Genomic DNA, 15,924 nt, shown 5'->3' with positions numbered 1-15,924 from the left:
CGATTGTGGAAGACTGGTTTACGACACAGGTAAGTGACACCAATGTTATCGCAAAAAACCTTAGGAGGACAAGGCAACCTGACCCGAAGTTCTTGCAGCAAGTTGGTTAGCCAATTTAGTTCTGCTACAGCACTTGCTACAGCCCTGTATTCCGCTTCTGTTGAAGATTTGGCAACAATGCGTTGCTTGTTGGAGCACCAACTAATTGGATTCTTTCTAAGAAAAATAACATAGGCTGAAGTGGAGTGTATAGTGTCAGGAATACCACCCCAATCTGCATTTGAGTAGGCGATTGACTAAGAAGAATTACCCTGTTTGAAGTGAAGTCCATAGGTTATGGTTCCTTTCAGATAATGAAGAAGCCTCTTTGTTGCTTGTCAATGCAAGGTTGATGGAGAGTGTTGGAATTGAGGGAGCTTGTTTACTGCAAAGCATATATTAGGTCGTGTGAAGGTGAGGTATTGCAATGAGCCAATGAACTTCTTATAAAGTGTAGCGTCTTCTGAAGGAGAACCATCATCCAAGGATAAAATTTCACTTGTGGACAGAGGAGTGCTCACACTATTTGCGTCCAGCATATTGAACTTGTTTAGTATGTCCGCAGTGAAGCCACTTTGTGTGAGAGTCAATCCATGATCATTTTGTATAACTTCAACACCTAGAAAAAAATTGTAAAGGATCAATATCCTTAATCGAAAAGCTATCACCCAATAACTTAATTGTTGCATGGACTTGCGAGTTATTAGAGCCTATAACAACAATATCATCAACATAGATCATAACAATAATGAGAGAATTAGGAGACCATTTTATGAATAAAGAATCATCAGATTTGGAACGAGCAAAGCCATATGATAAGAGAAACTTCTTTATTTCAATATACAATACTCGTGGTCTCTAGCGAAGTCCGTAGATAGATATGTGTAGTTTACACAGGTGATTGGGAAATCGGGAATCTACAAATCCAGGTAGTTGTTGCATGAAAACAATATCATGTAGAGTACCCTGCAAAAAGGCATTGTCTATGTCAAGTTGACGTAATGGTCATTTAAGAGACACGTGTAGGGACAAGATATTTAAGGCGAATAGTTGTGGTTTTAATAACTGGATTGAAGGTGGAATGGAAGTCAATTCCAGGATGCTGATGAAATCCTTTTGCCACTAATCTGGCTTTATAACACTCTATGCATCCATCAGGCTTGTGTTTGACACGAAACACCCATTTACACCCAACTACGTTTTGAGAGGGAGTAGATGGAACCAATGACCAAATTTTATTTTTAAGTAAGGCTATGTGTTCTTCTATCATAGCAGACTTTCATTCAGGATATATGGATGTCTAACTGTAGATATTTGGGGTATGCGGAAGGTGTTTTGGGTTTGAAAATATTATTTTGAGACCTAGTGACCATTCAATTTGATAGTGTTTCAGGAGTTGGTTCTGGAGATGCATATGGACTGGTACTTTGAGAAGGTGAAAAAGACAAAGAGTGTGCAAGAGGACTTACAGTAGAGCTGATTGGCACGTCATCTTGATGGCCTTAAGTGTGCGATCCATGAGTAGACATGGAGTTTACTAAATCAGTAGTAACATGAATTGAAATTGGGTCTGCAACAACAGGAGGTGAAGGAGATTGTGAGGAAAAAGAAGGACTAGAGGGATTATCTGGACACAACCATTTTTCCATGTGCGAGATTTGTGGACGAGAGAACTGAGGATAGTTGGTTGTGAATGAAAAAATATCTTCAACGAATACGACATGCCTGGAGATATAGACTTTTAAAGTGGCAAGTTCTAGGCAAGCATAATTGTTTGTGGCAGCAGAATATCCCATGAATACACAAGGATTGGACTTGGGATCAATTTTGGTTGACGTGTAGGGCTTTAACCATGAATAACAAAAACAACCAAATACCCTTAGTTTAAGAGGGTTTGGGGTTCTGTTAAGGAGACACTGAAATGGAGATTTAAGACCAAGAAGTGGTCTTGGCAGCCTGTTAATGAGGTAGACTGTAGATTGGAACGCGAGGAACCAAAATTTAAAAGGGACAAAAGAATGGTGAAGAAGATTTAAAGTGGTGTCTACAGCGTGGCGATGTTTTCTTTCGGGAGTGCCAACTAGTTGGGGAGTGTATGGAGGACTTATGAGGTGTTGGATCCCAAAGTTCAAGAGAGTGGATTTAAGGCCAATGTATTTACTTCCCCCATCAGTGTACAACGTTTTAATTCTCAATTGAAATTGGTTTTGAACCAATAGAACATAATTAGTGAAAATTTCCTTAACGCCTGATTTGGATTTGAGAGGAAACAACCAAGTATATTTCGTGAAATGATCAACAAAAATAGCATAGAATCTGAAATTATCAAGAGATAGTTGGAGAGGGACCCCAAACATCTGAGTAAACTACATCAAAATGCTTACCAAATGGTTGACGATGACTCTTATTGCGTAAACATGAATTACAAAATGTAAAAACTCGAAATGGTTCACTGTTAGATTGAAAGACGAGACACAAGCTTTGGTAATACGAGGTTGAGGATGGCAAAGACGAGCATGTGATAGATACAATGATGGAGATGTTAATGCAACAAAATGTGCTTGAGGACGAGGTGTGACTGATTTGTTCATGTACGCAAGCCACTCATAGAGATCACCATTACTCTTGCCTTGAAGAAGACATGCTCTCGTGCTCAAATCCTTCACAACAAAAGAATAAGAAAAAAAATTCAATGAAAGTTAGATTTTGCCAATAAAATAGAGCAACATAAATCAACTCTCTTTTTTTAAAAGATGGAGAACAAAGAACATTTTTTAAAAGAAAGTTCGTTGTAAGATTAGGAGAAGATAAAGTAGTGTTACCAGTATAAGTGATAGGAATTCTTTTACCATCACCAATAATTATCGCATCCGTTCCAGAGAACTCAGTTGGAGTCTGGAGAGAGTGAGAGTTGTTTGTAATTTGATGAGAGGCTCCAGAATCCACAACCCAAGAGCTTGGAGAATTAGAAGCATAAGAGTGACGATTGACAAAATTAGCATACGTTTCAGTAGCACTGTGTGATTTGGACCTAAAGACCTTAGCAATGTGACCGAACTTATCACTAAGTTGGCATTGGACCTGTTGATTGTTGCTTTTGGTGGTATTCTGCTGGGTGAATGAATTGTTATTCGGGGCAAAAGATTGATTACAAAAGTTGTAGGAACCTGATGGAGTAGTGTTCCTATGATTGGAAGAGTAAGGCAATCTATTTTTGGGACCATTGTTGGTGGAATGTTGATGAAGTTGAGCATTGATCATGGGTGTGTCGACTTTAGGTTCTGAATGATTGATGAAGATCTCTTGTGTAAGGAGTTTATCAAAGAGCTCTTCGAATGTGATAGGATTATCGCGAGCTCTTATTGCTGCAGATAACTTCTTGTACTCAGAACCTAGACCACTCAGGACCTTAATGACAAGTTCCTCGTTGTTAATGGGTGAACCACTGCAAGCCAAATTATCTGCAACGGAGTTCATTTCTCTCATATAATCACTGATTGAACATGCGTCTCGTTTGACATTCGACAGAGTATCTCGCAAACTGAGAATTCTTGAGTGCGATTCGCTCGCATAAGTTTTTGGGAGAATATCCCAAGCTTCTTTGGCAGTGGAAGCATGGGAAATGAGGGTAACAATTGTAGCATCAACTGATGTCATAATGGCATTGCGAACAAGACTATCTTGTCGTTGCAACAATCTCAAGTTGGGGTTAAGAATTTGGTTATTGACTTTGTCCAGAATGTGCACAATTGGGATGGGAAGTTAATCATCAACAAAGGTAAGAAGATTGTTGCCGAACAATAGTGTAACAAAGGTAAGAAGATTGTAGCCGAACAATAGTGTGGTAACTTGAGATTTCCAAGTTGGATAGTTTGCACTTCCTGTTAGCTTGTAGGATAGCTAAGATACAGGGTTAAAAGAGATTAATTGAGAGAGCTGAATGACACCCCTTGATTGAGAGTGACTTCTGGAGAATTAGTAAAGGAGGAAGAGGAAGTTGCAGACATTCTGGGGAAAAAGAAGGAAAAGAGTTGGAATTTTGGGGGAAAAAAGAAGAGGATCGGATGTACTCGTCAGAGTGTTTAGTAGGCTCTTGATACCATATAAGAGTTGTATATGATTATGAAAGCGTAAGTATTATTGATATAATATGTGGTATTTATGATGAATTATGTACTTGATTATCACTCAGACTCCATTAACAGCCATTGAGAAAAGCTTAAGCTAAGAAGAGAAGAGAGTAGAGTTTTATTGAATGAATGAAAACAGAATTAGTTCAGTATTGTTACAGGCATTGTATTTATAGTTTTCAGCAACACTGACTAACAAACTTTTAATTGACTGTAACAATTTTTACTAACAATATCTAACACTGCTAATGACTACTTTACCCCTTAACTCATTATCATGTTATGCCTATTTCATTATTCCCCCTCAAACTGGCATGTATGAAAACATTCAGCATGCCCGGCTTGCCTACTAGGAACTCATGTTGTGGTTTTGGCAATCCCTTGGTCAATACATCTGCTAATTGATCCTTGGTACCTACATGTACTGTCTTGATCATCCCCTCTTGTATTTTCTGCCTGATGAAGTGACAGTCTATCTCGATGTGTTTAGTACGCTCATGAAACACTGAATTTGCTGCAATTTGTAGTGCAGCCTTGCTATCACTGTGTACAACCACTGGTGCAGCCACTTCACTATTCAATTCCTTCAGTTAAAGCAGTCAACCATACTACCTCAGAAACTGCATTCGTCATGCTCCTGTACTCAGCTTCTGCTGAACTTCTGGAAACAACACTTTGTTTCTTTGAATTCCAAGAAATCAATGAGCTTCCATATTTAGCTAGGAACCCTGAAACTAACTTTCTGGTATTAAGACAGGAGGCCCAGTCTGAATCACAAAAAATTGTTAATGAATTGGACACCTGACTGCTCAATAAAATCCCTAGAGCTGGCTCTCTCTTGATATATTTCATGACCCTTACTGTTGCATCCCAATGTGATTTTTTAGGTTGTTGTAAGAATTGACTAAGTGTCTGTACAGCATAGGCTATATCAGGCCTTGTTAATGTCAAATACAACATTTTCCCAATCAATCTTTGGTATTTAGTCTTATCTTCTAGCATATCATCATCTGTTTTCTGCATTAATTCATCAAGATCCTATGTAGTTAGCTTTGTATTAACCTCCAAAGGTGTCCAGGCAGGTTTGACAGCTCCAATTCCCAGCTCTGAGATAATCTCAAGAGCATACTTCCTCTGATTCACTAGGATTCCCTTGGAAGATCTATTCAACTCCATTCCAAGAAAGAACTTCAAAGTTCCTAAATCCTTGATCTTGAAGGCTTCATGCAGGGATGCCTTAGTTTCCTCAATAACAGATATATTACTGCCTGTTACTAGCATATCATCTACATAGACCAAAATGATGATAATAGCACTTCCTTTCTTCTTTATAAACAGTGAGTGATCCAAGCAACTTTGAGTGAATCCTGAGTGAATTAAGGCTTCAGATAATTTCAAATTCCATTGTCTGCTAGCTTGTTTTAACCCATATAAGGATTTAACAAGTCTACAAACTATTGTACTAGACACCCCCTGACTTGATAATCCCTGAGGAAGCTGCATACAAACCTCATCATGGAGATCACCCTGAAGAAATGCATTGTACTCATCCAACTGGTGAACATGCCAATTATGTTGTGCAGCCAATGAGAGAACAACTCTCACAGTGGCAATTTTGACCACTGGGGAGAATGTTTCATGGTAATCAAGGCCCTCCTGTTGGTTGTATCCTTTTGCCACCAGCCTGGCCTTGAACCTCTCCACCTCCCCAGAAGCTTTCAACTTTACTTTATAAACCCATCGACAACCAATAGCAACCTTAGTTGGGGGTAAAGGAACTAGGTCCCAAGTGTGATTGAGTTCAAGAGCATGTAACTCAGAATCGATTGAGTTCAAGAGCCTGTAACTCAGAATTCATGGCTTCAATCCATCTACTATCCTGAATGGCCTCCTGATAAGACTTAGGTTCCTGTATATTAGAGAGGGAGCTGAGATACACTTGATGAGCAGGAGAAATAGCTTCATAAGAAAGGTATGCACTGATTGGATAGGAAACATTAGCAACAGCCTGTTTAGTAATGTAGTCAATATGCCAAAGAGGAGCCTTTGGTCACTCTTTGTGATCTTCTTGACTGTGGAGGAACATCAGGACTGATAGGTGACTGGTGGATTGCGTCTGGAGAGACTGCAGGAATAGGCTCTGGACTGATAGGATCAGCTACTAAGGAGCTAGGGGGATCTGTAATAGGAGGCTCATCCATAGGAGAAATATCACCAGATGATAAAGGTTCAGAAGTCCAGGAAAATGAATCATCATGAGGTACAATTCCATTAGATGATTTGAAAGGAAATACATGCTCTCTGAATGTAACATCCCTATTGATATAAAATTTTGCCCTTGTGAGGTCAAATAATATGTAACCTTTGGTGGTGGTAGAATAACCCATGAACACAGAGGGCACTGCTCCTAAAGCAAATTTGTCCACCCTAGGCAAGACACTCCCATAGCACAAACATCCAAAAGTCCTGAGATGACGAAGAGTAGGTTTCATTCCAAAGAACAACTCATAAGGAGATTTTCCACCAAGGACTGCTGATGGCAATCTGTTAATTATATAAGCTGCAGTTAGAATGCAATGACCCCAGAATCTCAAAGGAATATGCCCCTGAAATCTGATGGATCTAGCTACTTCGAGCAAGTGTCTATGCTTCCTCTCAGCTACACCATTTTGCTGAGGGGTATGGACACAAGTTCTCTGGTGCAAAATGCCAAGTTCTTGGAGGAGAAGTTGCATATCAGCATTAACAAATTCACCACCATTATCTGATCTAATTGTTTTAACAACAGCCTGGAATTGAGTGTGTATTAACTTGAAAAATTGCCTTAATACTATTATAACATCACTCTTAAATTTCAGCAAGAAAATCCAGGTGATATGGGAAAAATCATCAACTATAGTCAGAAAATGTTTATTTCCATCAAATGTTTCTACATGATATGGTCCCCAAACATCTAGGTGCAACAATTCAAACACTTTATTAGAAGTACTAGTAGAGTGAGGAAAGGGATGTCTAGTGTGCTTAGCTAGAGGGCAAACATTACAATCAAGTACAACTGATTTACAGTCATCCAGTTTATAACCAAGCAAAGTATTCAGGGAAATACTAGAAGAATGAGCTAGCCTTTTATGCCACAGTAATATGTCCTCTTTAGTTTTTGTTGCAACATGAACCCTGTGTACTCCTGCAGTTGAACTATCAGATAAGTCAGTGCCATTGTATGGTTGTGAGCACATCAGGTATAGACCATCACTCTCCTTACCAATCCCCTTCCAAGGTTCCACTGGTAAGGTCCTGGAATAGGCAGAAACCAGGATAAAAAGAGACAAAACAATTGAGCTCTCTAGTGATCTTTGAGACTGATAAAAGATTGTACTTAAAAATCAGGAATGAATAAAACATTTTCAAGTACTGTCATATCCCCTAATTTGCATTTTCCAGTATGAGACACCATTGTAACCCCACCATTAGGCAGATGAACCTTCCCATTATGAGCAGTAGCGACCTGTTTTATATCAAACAATGTATCTAGACTTGCTGTCATGTGATTTGTCGCTCCTGTATCTATGATCCACTTTATCTGTTCTACTGTGGGCAAGGTTTTAAAATCAATACCTGCCATATTAGCCATGCATTCTGATTGTTTCTCCTTGTCAAGCATCATTTGAATCTGTCCATGTTGAGTCTCAGTCAAGTGTGGAGCTCTTTGGAAGTCTCCTTTTCCAATTGAGCAATCAGCCTTAAAACCTGCATACATATTTGGATTAATGTTTTCAGTATGAGTATTATAGGCAGCAGGGCCTATATACATGTGTGGATTCATGTTCTTAGCCTAAGCATTATGTGCAGCAGGAAAGTCCTCTTTCTTCCTTCCTTTGTACCCTGGCGAATAACCGACCAATCTGTAGCATACAACTTTTGTGTGACCTTTAAGTTTGCAGTGATCACATATAAGATTCCAATTCTTCTGTGGCTTCTGATTGTAGTTCCCTTTTCCTGCCATCATTGCTCCTAAATCAATCCTTTCTCCTGAACTTGATGAACTAGCAATCGATCTCTGACTTTCTCTTTCTATCAACATAGAATAAGCCTTATTGATGTTAGGAGTGGGACTAGTCATCAATATTTGACTCCTGGCTTGTTCATAATTCTCATTTAGTCCCATAAGAAACTGCATCACATTTAATCTCTGTATGTGCAGCATTAAATCCTTGGATTTGGTACAATCACATGAAGGTGGAGTCATGTTGTCAAACTCTGCCCAGAAATGCCTTAATTTCGAGAAATATGATGATACACTATCAGTTCCTTGAACCAGTGTTACCATATCTTTATGTAGTTGATAGATTCGAGAAGTGTTTACTTTGTCAAACCTTTCTTTAAGATCTTCCCAGATCATTTTTGCACTCTCTGCATAAACAATTCCTGCATGTAATTCATTCGTTACTGATCCCAGTATCCATCCAATTGCAATGGCATCACATCTGTCCCATTGATGAGCCAGATCTGCAGAAAAATCCTCTTCTTCCAGGTTCCATCTACGATCCCTAGCTTATTTTTCCTAAGCAATTGGATTCGCATAGACCTGCTCCAGATCGAATAATTCTCAGATCCTATTAACAGAATAGAAACTATAGGTCCTCCAGTTGTATCTGAAGGATGAATGAAGAGTGCATGTGTGTGGTCGATCTTCGTGGTTGCCATTACTGCTCTGAGTTAGCAATCACACTAATCCTCCCAATACAATGCTACTCTACCTAGATCGATCAATTTAAACTCACAAAAGTGATTGCTTGCTCTGATACCATGATGAATTCTGTACTTGATTATCACTCAGACTCCATTAACAGCCATTGAGAAAGCTTAAGCTAAGAAGAGAAGAGAGAGAGTTTTATTGAATGAATGAAAACAGAAAATGTACAGTATTGTTACAAGCATTGTATTTATAGTTTTCAGCAACACTAACTAACAAACTTTTAATTGACTGTAACAATTTTTACTAACAATATCTAACACTGCTAATGACTACTTTACCCCTTAACTCATTATCATGTTATGCCTATTTCATTACCTTTTGCATTTCCTAGATGTTATTTCCTGTGTTTTTTCAAATTTATACATATACAAGTATAGAAGAGAATGGAGTTTGCTGAACATAAGAGACCTGAAGAGAAGAGGCACTAACTACGTATACTACTCAAACATACCAACATACTATGACTCTGCACCGTTATCCTTATTACTTTTTTTACACAACCAAGATTATATTCTCATATCATAAATAAGAGTGTATATATTCTCATATCATAAATAAGAGTACTTTTTGTTTATCCAAAAAGAAAGATTTTTTTAATATTTGGAAGGTGCTATGATGTGTTAAGATTTAATTACTATGGAAGGTTAACTAAGTAATACTGCTACTATTGTGTAATATTTTTTTAGCTACTGTCCAGTCATATTTTTTTACCCTTGTATCTTGGTTATCTTGTGGCCAGGTACTAAAAAGAAGCTTGATTTGATACGAGTTCGTATTTTTAGGTACAACAATTACGGGTGTTAAATATTCGTCTGATTTATATGTTTGGATGGGAAAATAATCAGCTTATTTTATTAATTGACTTATTTTGATTTGCTTTAGTTCGGCCTATTTTAAATTGGGCAAATTACTTTATCTATCATATTTCGTTCTTAAAATCGAGATACATATTTTATTTATTTAAATTAATTGGTTGTAACGAATTTCCTTAATTAGATGAGTAATTGAGGATTTTCAAAATACATGAACAATTAATTCTGAAAATTTAAATTAATTAAATCTGTTAATATAAGGCGGAACTCAAGGGGTGTATCTATGTTTATTTTATTTTATTTTATTATTTTTTGAAATAATAAATTCATTATTATTAATAAAAGACAAAAATATGTATATCTTGGTCAAATAATTTGATTTATTTTATTTTATTACTCTTAAAATAATAAATTCATTAATTTGATGTATCTATTATCAATAAATAATGTATCCAACAAATTAAACACTTAGATACATGTGTGTAATACAAGTACATTCATGTGTATCATAGAAGTATCTAGTGATAATTTCATGTATCTATTTATATGATCTAATATTAATTTCATGTATCTTTCATATGTATCTAGTATTAATTTGATGTATCAAGTATTAGTTTCATATATTATATTCAAAAACATGTATTCCTATGTATCAAGTATCATTTTCATACGTTATATCCAAAAACATGTATCTTAGCTAAATACAAAAATAGTTAGATGCATTGTAATAACATAACAAATATATATATATATATGATAATATTAAGATACATATGACAAGACTCGAATATATGACATAACAAATTGTGTCAAATTCATGCATAAATTTTCAATAATACGTAAATCTCCAATATATTCTTTAGATACATACACACTTAATAAGACACACTGATAAAAACTAGATACATATAATCGTATCTCAATAATGTATCAGATACATCAATTTTCACTTATTGAAACTTTTCGATTACGTTCGTGGCTGGTTAGAGCATCTTACCGCGACGGTATTTGCTTCACCTTTTGATTCATCGGACATTGCTCACTACGCCTACATCCGACGGGAGAAGTGATGTGAAGTTTCTTGGTTGATCCATAGAATACAAGGTATGCAACCGGTACCATCGTCAATGTCGAATTTGATAAATCTATTGGGCTTGAAATCTTTGTTTACAACGATATCCATTGTCTCTACGCGTGAGAGGTGTCTCCCCTTGCAAGAAAAAATGGTGGATTCGTGGGGTATTGATTTGAGAGTGAGAAAATCAAAGGCTAAATATTTGATGTGTGTGTTGACAAGCTATAGAACATCCATTTTAATGGAGTGTTTCTTCTCAGTAAATTTCGACTGATCAAGGGAAGAGGAAGAGTTAGAGTTTGAGTTTTACCCTAACTCATACTCTCTTAGAGAAAGATATTTGTTTTTAATTAAAAACACTAATTTTGAAGTTTAAATGTAAAGATAATTAATCAATCCTAGTTTTAAGGGATATGGATATTGATTGTATATTCAATAATATATGGAATAAAATATTAAAGTAAAAATATATGTAATTATTTAAAAATATAAATAAAATTAGTATATACGATAGTTATGTACTTATGTATGTCTAATAAAGTAGTTCATCATTTTCTGTATGGCTATATAGCCAGATTGATCCATAGAAAAGTTTGTATAAATATTTTTAAAAAGACAATTTTTATTTGATTTACTCTTTACAGTCATAATATAAAAGGGTATGTATAAGGTACTCAAGCAAATTATAAGCAAGCAAACTTTGACTTTAAAACTTAATAAGATTTGGCGGACTGGATTATGACCAAATTTTAGCTCATTTTAGCCCAATTCACTTTTTAGCCCAAATAATATATAAGCAGGTCAATGACCAACCTATTTATTAGATGGATTAATTACTTGGGTGTGAAATTTAGGTGATTTTTCTTTACTAGTTCAATTCATTTAAATATGGGAAATGACTTATTTATATTATCCGTTAAAAGTTGGCTCATCTATACCATTGTCGTTTAAGAAAAAGTTCATCCATGTCATTATTATTTTTACTCCAAATTCACAAAACCATTTTATAAACCTCAAACGACTTTTAACACTTTTCAATTGAGGGTTTTGGATCAAATGTACTCATTTTGCTCTACTTCTTTAAGAACACCAAAAATACATAAAGAACATTAACAACTCTCAAATTTCAAACTTCTTCAATTATTCACGAAATCACATCAAATTTCAAGAGTAGCTTCCCTTTGAGTTAGATACCAAAACTCAATATTTTTTTAGCTTGAATTCGAGCTAACTCAACAAGACCCACTTGAAATTTCTTCAAAGTTTCAAAACTTCAACATTTTTTAATATTACAATTTTTCCACAACTTCAAATCATTTGAATTTTTGAACATAGACTCAAAAAACACTAGGGAACAAAGATCTAAGGTAAAAAATAACAACAAAAATATGAATCAAAGCAGATTTTTGAAATTTTGGGACTGATTTTCATTTTCTTGGAATAATTTATTTAATAGGGGTGAAATTTTTTTAATTCAACAAATAATGGCATGAATGAGTCTTATCTTAAAAGGCAATGACATAGATTAGTCAAACTTTTAACGAATGACATAAATAAATTTTTTCTGAAAATTCAATGACATATTTGAATTTTCTCCCTTTAAACATTTTCAAATTCAGCTCAACTCATTCAGACACCCCTACTCACCACTTTCTACGAGGAAAAACCAGAAATGTCGGTTGATTAACCCACCCCCCACCCCCCCAGCATTTCTAATATCGGCTTGAATGTTAAATGTTTCCCTTATATAGCAATACCAATACTGTTAGAGAGAAAAGTTGACAGTCAAATCCCTACATTGTCGTTGAACAGATCTAATTTTGTACGCAATGGTAATAGTGAACATATCATATTAATTGAATCCACGCTACAGAAAATATCAGTTGACTAATCCTACGTGTTTTCCCTATTCTAAGTGCCCCATTTAGGTTAGGCAGTCTCCAATTGTCATTCCAGTAGTAGTAGGACGAAAGTGTCTTACACCACACAATCCTCAAGAGTCCTACACCACATAATCTTTTTTAAATTTATCTAAGGGCGCAAGACAAAACACATTAAAGAAACAAGGAATGCAAAGGTTTAAAATGTATATTGAAAAAAGTAACATTGTTTGGATAACAGCATGACTAGATGATGGGTGGACCAATAATTACAATGGGCAGACAGCCAGACTCAAACCAAACCTATGGCTGATTTAATAAGTAAGCCAACCACCATGTAAAACAAATCTGAATTTGGATTCATAGGGTGACACTGAATACAGCTATTGTCTTTTACTCCTTTATTCCCATTAAGCTGGGAGTTGCAGCAGCACCTTGCAGATCAGATAAGGAGAAAGACCTCCATGCATTCAATTTTTGTTCAGGAGGAGATAATGACGACTCATTCCTATACCTTCGTGTCTGCGGAGGAAGAGGAGGACGAGAGAGACAAGGCGATGATGGGCTTGAGTTCAAAGACTTGGAACTATAGTTACTGTCGGAGCAGCTCACACTTGCAGCTAGAGCTGATGAACTTCTAGAGTTGATCGGTCTCTTGTAAATCCCACCATTACCCATACCTGGGAGGTAACTACGATTTTTGCCAAAGAAATTGTTGTGAGCAAGCAGATTCTTGCGTTTCCTGGTGTATGCATCCTCTGGCTTGACAATTTCTTTCACAGAGGAAATTGAAGCCGCATCTGCTAGACTGGTAAAAGATTTAGATTTACCAGCATAAAACTTTGATATGCTCCTCCTGGAAAAGGGAAGACGGGCATAATTAGTGGTTGATGATAGGACAAATAGATTGCTCTTTATGAACAACAAAATTCTAAAACATTTAAGCTCCAGACAGACCATCTTTGTAAAGAATACTCAAATACTAAAAAACAACAAAAGTTCCATGGCTATGATTCAAGATCAGTCCAGAAAACATGCGAATTTTTGCAACAATAAGAATAGTAGTTGAAACCAACAATCAATTCTCCAGTTAAATCAAATACACGAGTATATACTAGGTGATGTTACAAGCTTCGAAGAGCAACTCAGGAGTCAGGAGAATATCAGCCTCCTTTACTTTCAGTAAAAAGACGATGGAGTCTGATATCATTCATATGCACACGGCATTTTAGCCATATTCCAAGGAACAAAACCAAACTAACAAAAAAGATACTCAAAAGCATTTCACATGAGCGTTGAACAGGAAAAAACCCAGAATGATCAACTACGTTCTCAAAGACATTACACACGTGCTTTAAATCCCATGAAAGGAATAAGTGTCTTCATATCTCATGATTTCCTGGATGTCCGTGTATCGAAGATCTTTAACACACAGATGAGTGTACGAGGTCAAGTAGTTTAGCTCTTAACATCCATTGTGCAAAGACTTAATTATCCATCACACGTCCTCTCAAAACCACATCCCAAATTGTCAACACCAAAGTTGTTCACACTTCCATCAAGCTTACCATAACAAATAACCATCCTACATGAAACGAACTTACTGGAATATACTTGTAACTTAAAGACCATCAGACCAAAAATCCGAACTAAGGTATAAACTCTGAAATTTTCTATGGAAAAGAATAAGCTTTGACCTTTTCTAAAGGGGTCAACTATCACCACCCGTTCATAAAATGATTAAAACCCACACCAGGGTGTCCAATCCTCAAGTCCTTAACCCACAAAATGAAGGAACTTGCAACATACATAACCCAGAGAGACTGTACAAGCCACATCAACAGTTGATCCTTAATTCCTAATACAGAAACCATCTAACTGATGCATTCACAAACATTCCAACATACCTACTGCAAAATACACCCAGCACTGTCAGCTTTTCGTCACCTTTTAACATTTTTGGCTCATTTTCCTCAAACTAAAGCAACCTTGATAGTTATAAATGTCATTAGATCATGAAGAGATAGCAGATTAACCATAAATCCCCAAATTAACTGCAGAAAAACGACTAAATATTTGCAGATCTGTGTATAGTTTATTTAGAGTGTGCTTGTATGGCGGAACAACTATTTAGTTAAATTAAATTAATGACTAAAGAAATCATCAAAACGCTCTCTTTATAACCTATACTATGTCTTGGAATTCCGAGTTCAGAATAACTTTTTTTAAAAAATTAGAAATATTTTCACCTAACAAATACAGGGAAAAAAGAAGACAAAATCAGCAGTTATAAAAAATCGACATACTTGATAGGTAAAACCTCCTCTAAGGTCTCCAAATTGTCCAAACCTCCAGGTTTGAATGAACTCTGTACTTCTTCGCCATCCCCGTCCGATGATGATCTACCGGCCGGCGAGTCATCACTGTTCCTTCCGATCGATGAAGAGGAGGAAGAAGATGAGAAAGAAGAACTCCGATCGTCCTCCTGGTCCCGAGGATCTCCGATGCCGAACTCCGGCGAGTTATAGATCGGAATAGACGTCATTCCGTGGGTGGCGAATCCAGAAGGTTCGATCCGATGATCACTTGAATTATTTCTTCCCAACACAATCGACATATCTGAAACAAGTTATAGAGAGAGAAAACTGATACTGGTATGAGAGTTTAGAGAGAGAGGGACGAAAAATGGAATATAAAGAATGCCTTATCTTTATCCAGACAGAGAGAGAGAAATTGAATACTACAAGTTGGATAATTAAACAAGATTATCTTTTCATTTTCTTTTAAAGTAGAAACTGAGGATTACTAGCCTGCATCACGCTGTAATAATAACAGGAATACAACTGGTTTCAACATCCCATCTCGACTGTTCATTCCAAATATGATATCTTAACGTCTTTTCTATTCATATTCTTTTCTTTTATTTACTGAAGTTCTTCATTATTTTATATTTTTTTGAAAATAATCAAAAATAGCCATTTGATTTATGTCCTTAAATATTTTTTTAATTGTTGTATCCTACTTTATCAATTAACTTAATATGGACTAGATAAGTTTGCATTAGTTTTGATAGTATTTATTTTAATTATATATTTGATACTCTTTCTTATTTTATATTAAACTAAATTTGTGAGACAATGCACACTTGTTAAGAAAAACATTCTAGAATATAATTTAAATCATACTTTCTACTATTATCCTTTTATAGAATCATAAATGTTACTTTGTATAT

The 15,924-nt window shown here is 36.0% G+C and overlaps 1 protein-coding gene across 1 annotated transcript; it reads right to left on the bottom strand.

Annotated features, from left to right (window-relative positions):
• Positions 1–12,873: 12,873 nt before the first annotated feature.
• Positions 12,874–15,459, bottom strand: LOC102597989 (serine/arginine repetitive matrix protein 2-like). The gene is made up of 2 exons (XM_006338055.2): positions 14,999–15,459; positions 12,874–13,548 (listed from the first exon to the last, which is right to left on the bottom strand). The coding sequence occupies exons 1-2, from the start codon at positions 15,307–15,309 to the stop codon at positions 13,086–13,088; spliced, it is 774 nt and encodes a 257-aa protein (XP_006338117.1). The 5' UTR covers positions 15,310–15,459; the 3' UTR covers positions 12,874–13,085.
• Between the last annotated feature and the right edge of the window lie 465 nt (positions 15,460–15,924).

Source organism: Solanum tuberosum, unplaced genomic scaffold (genome assembly GCF_000226075.1).
Source record: "Solanum tuberosum cultivar DM 1-3 516 R44 unplaced genomic scaffold, SolTub_3.0 scf00002, whole genome shotgun sequence".
Taxonomy (NCBI): domain Eukaryota; kingdom Viridiplantae; phylum Streptophyta; class Magnoliopsida; order Solanales; family Solanaceae; genus Solanum; species Solanum tuberosum.
Note: the sequence above shows the minus strand (reverse complement) of the source record. Positions and strands in the feature narration are given on the sequence as shown.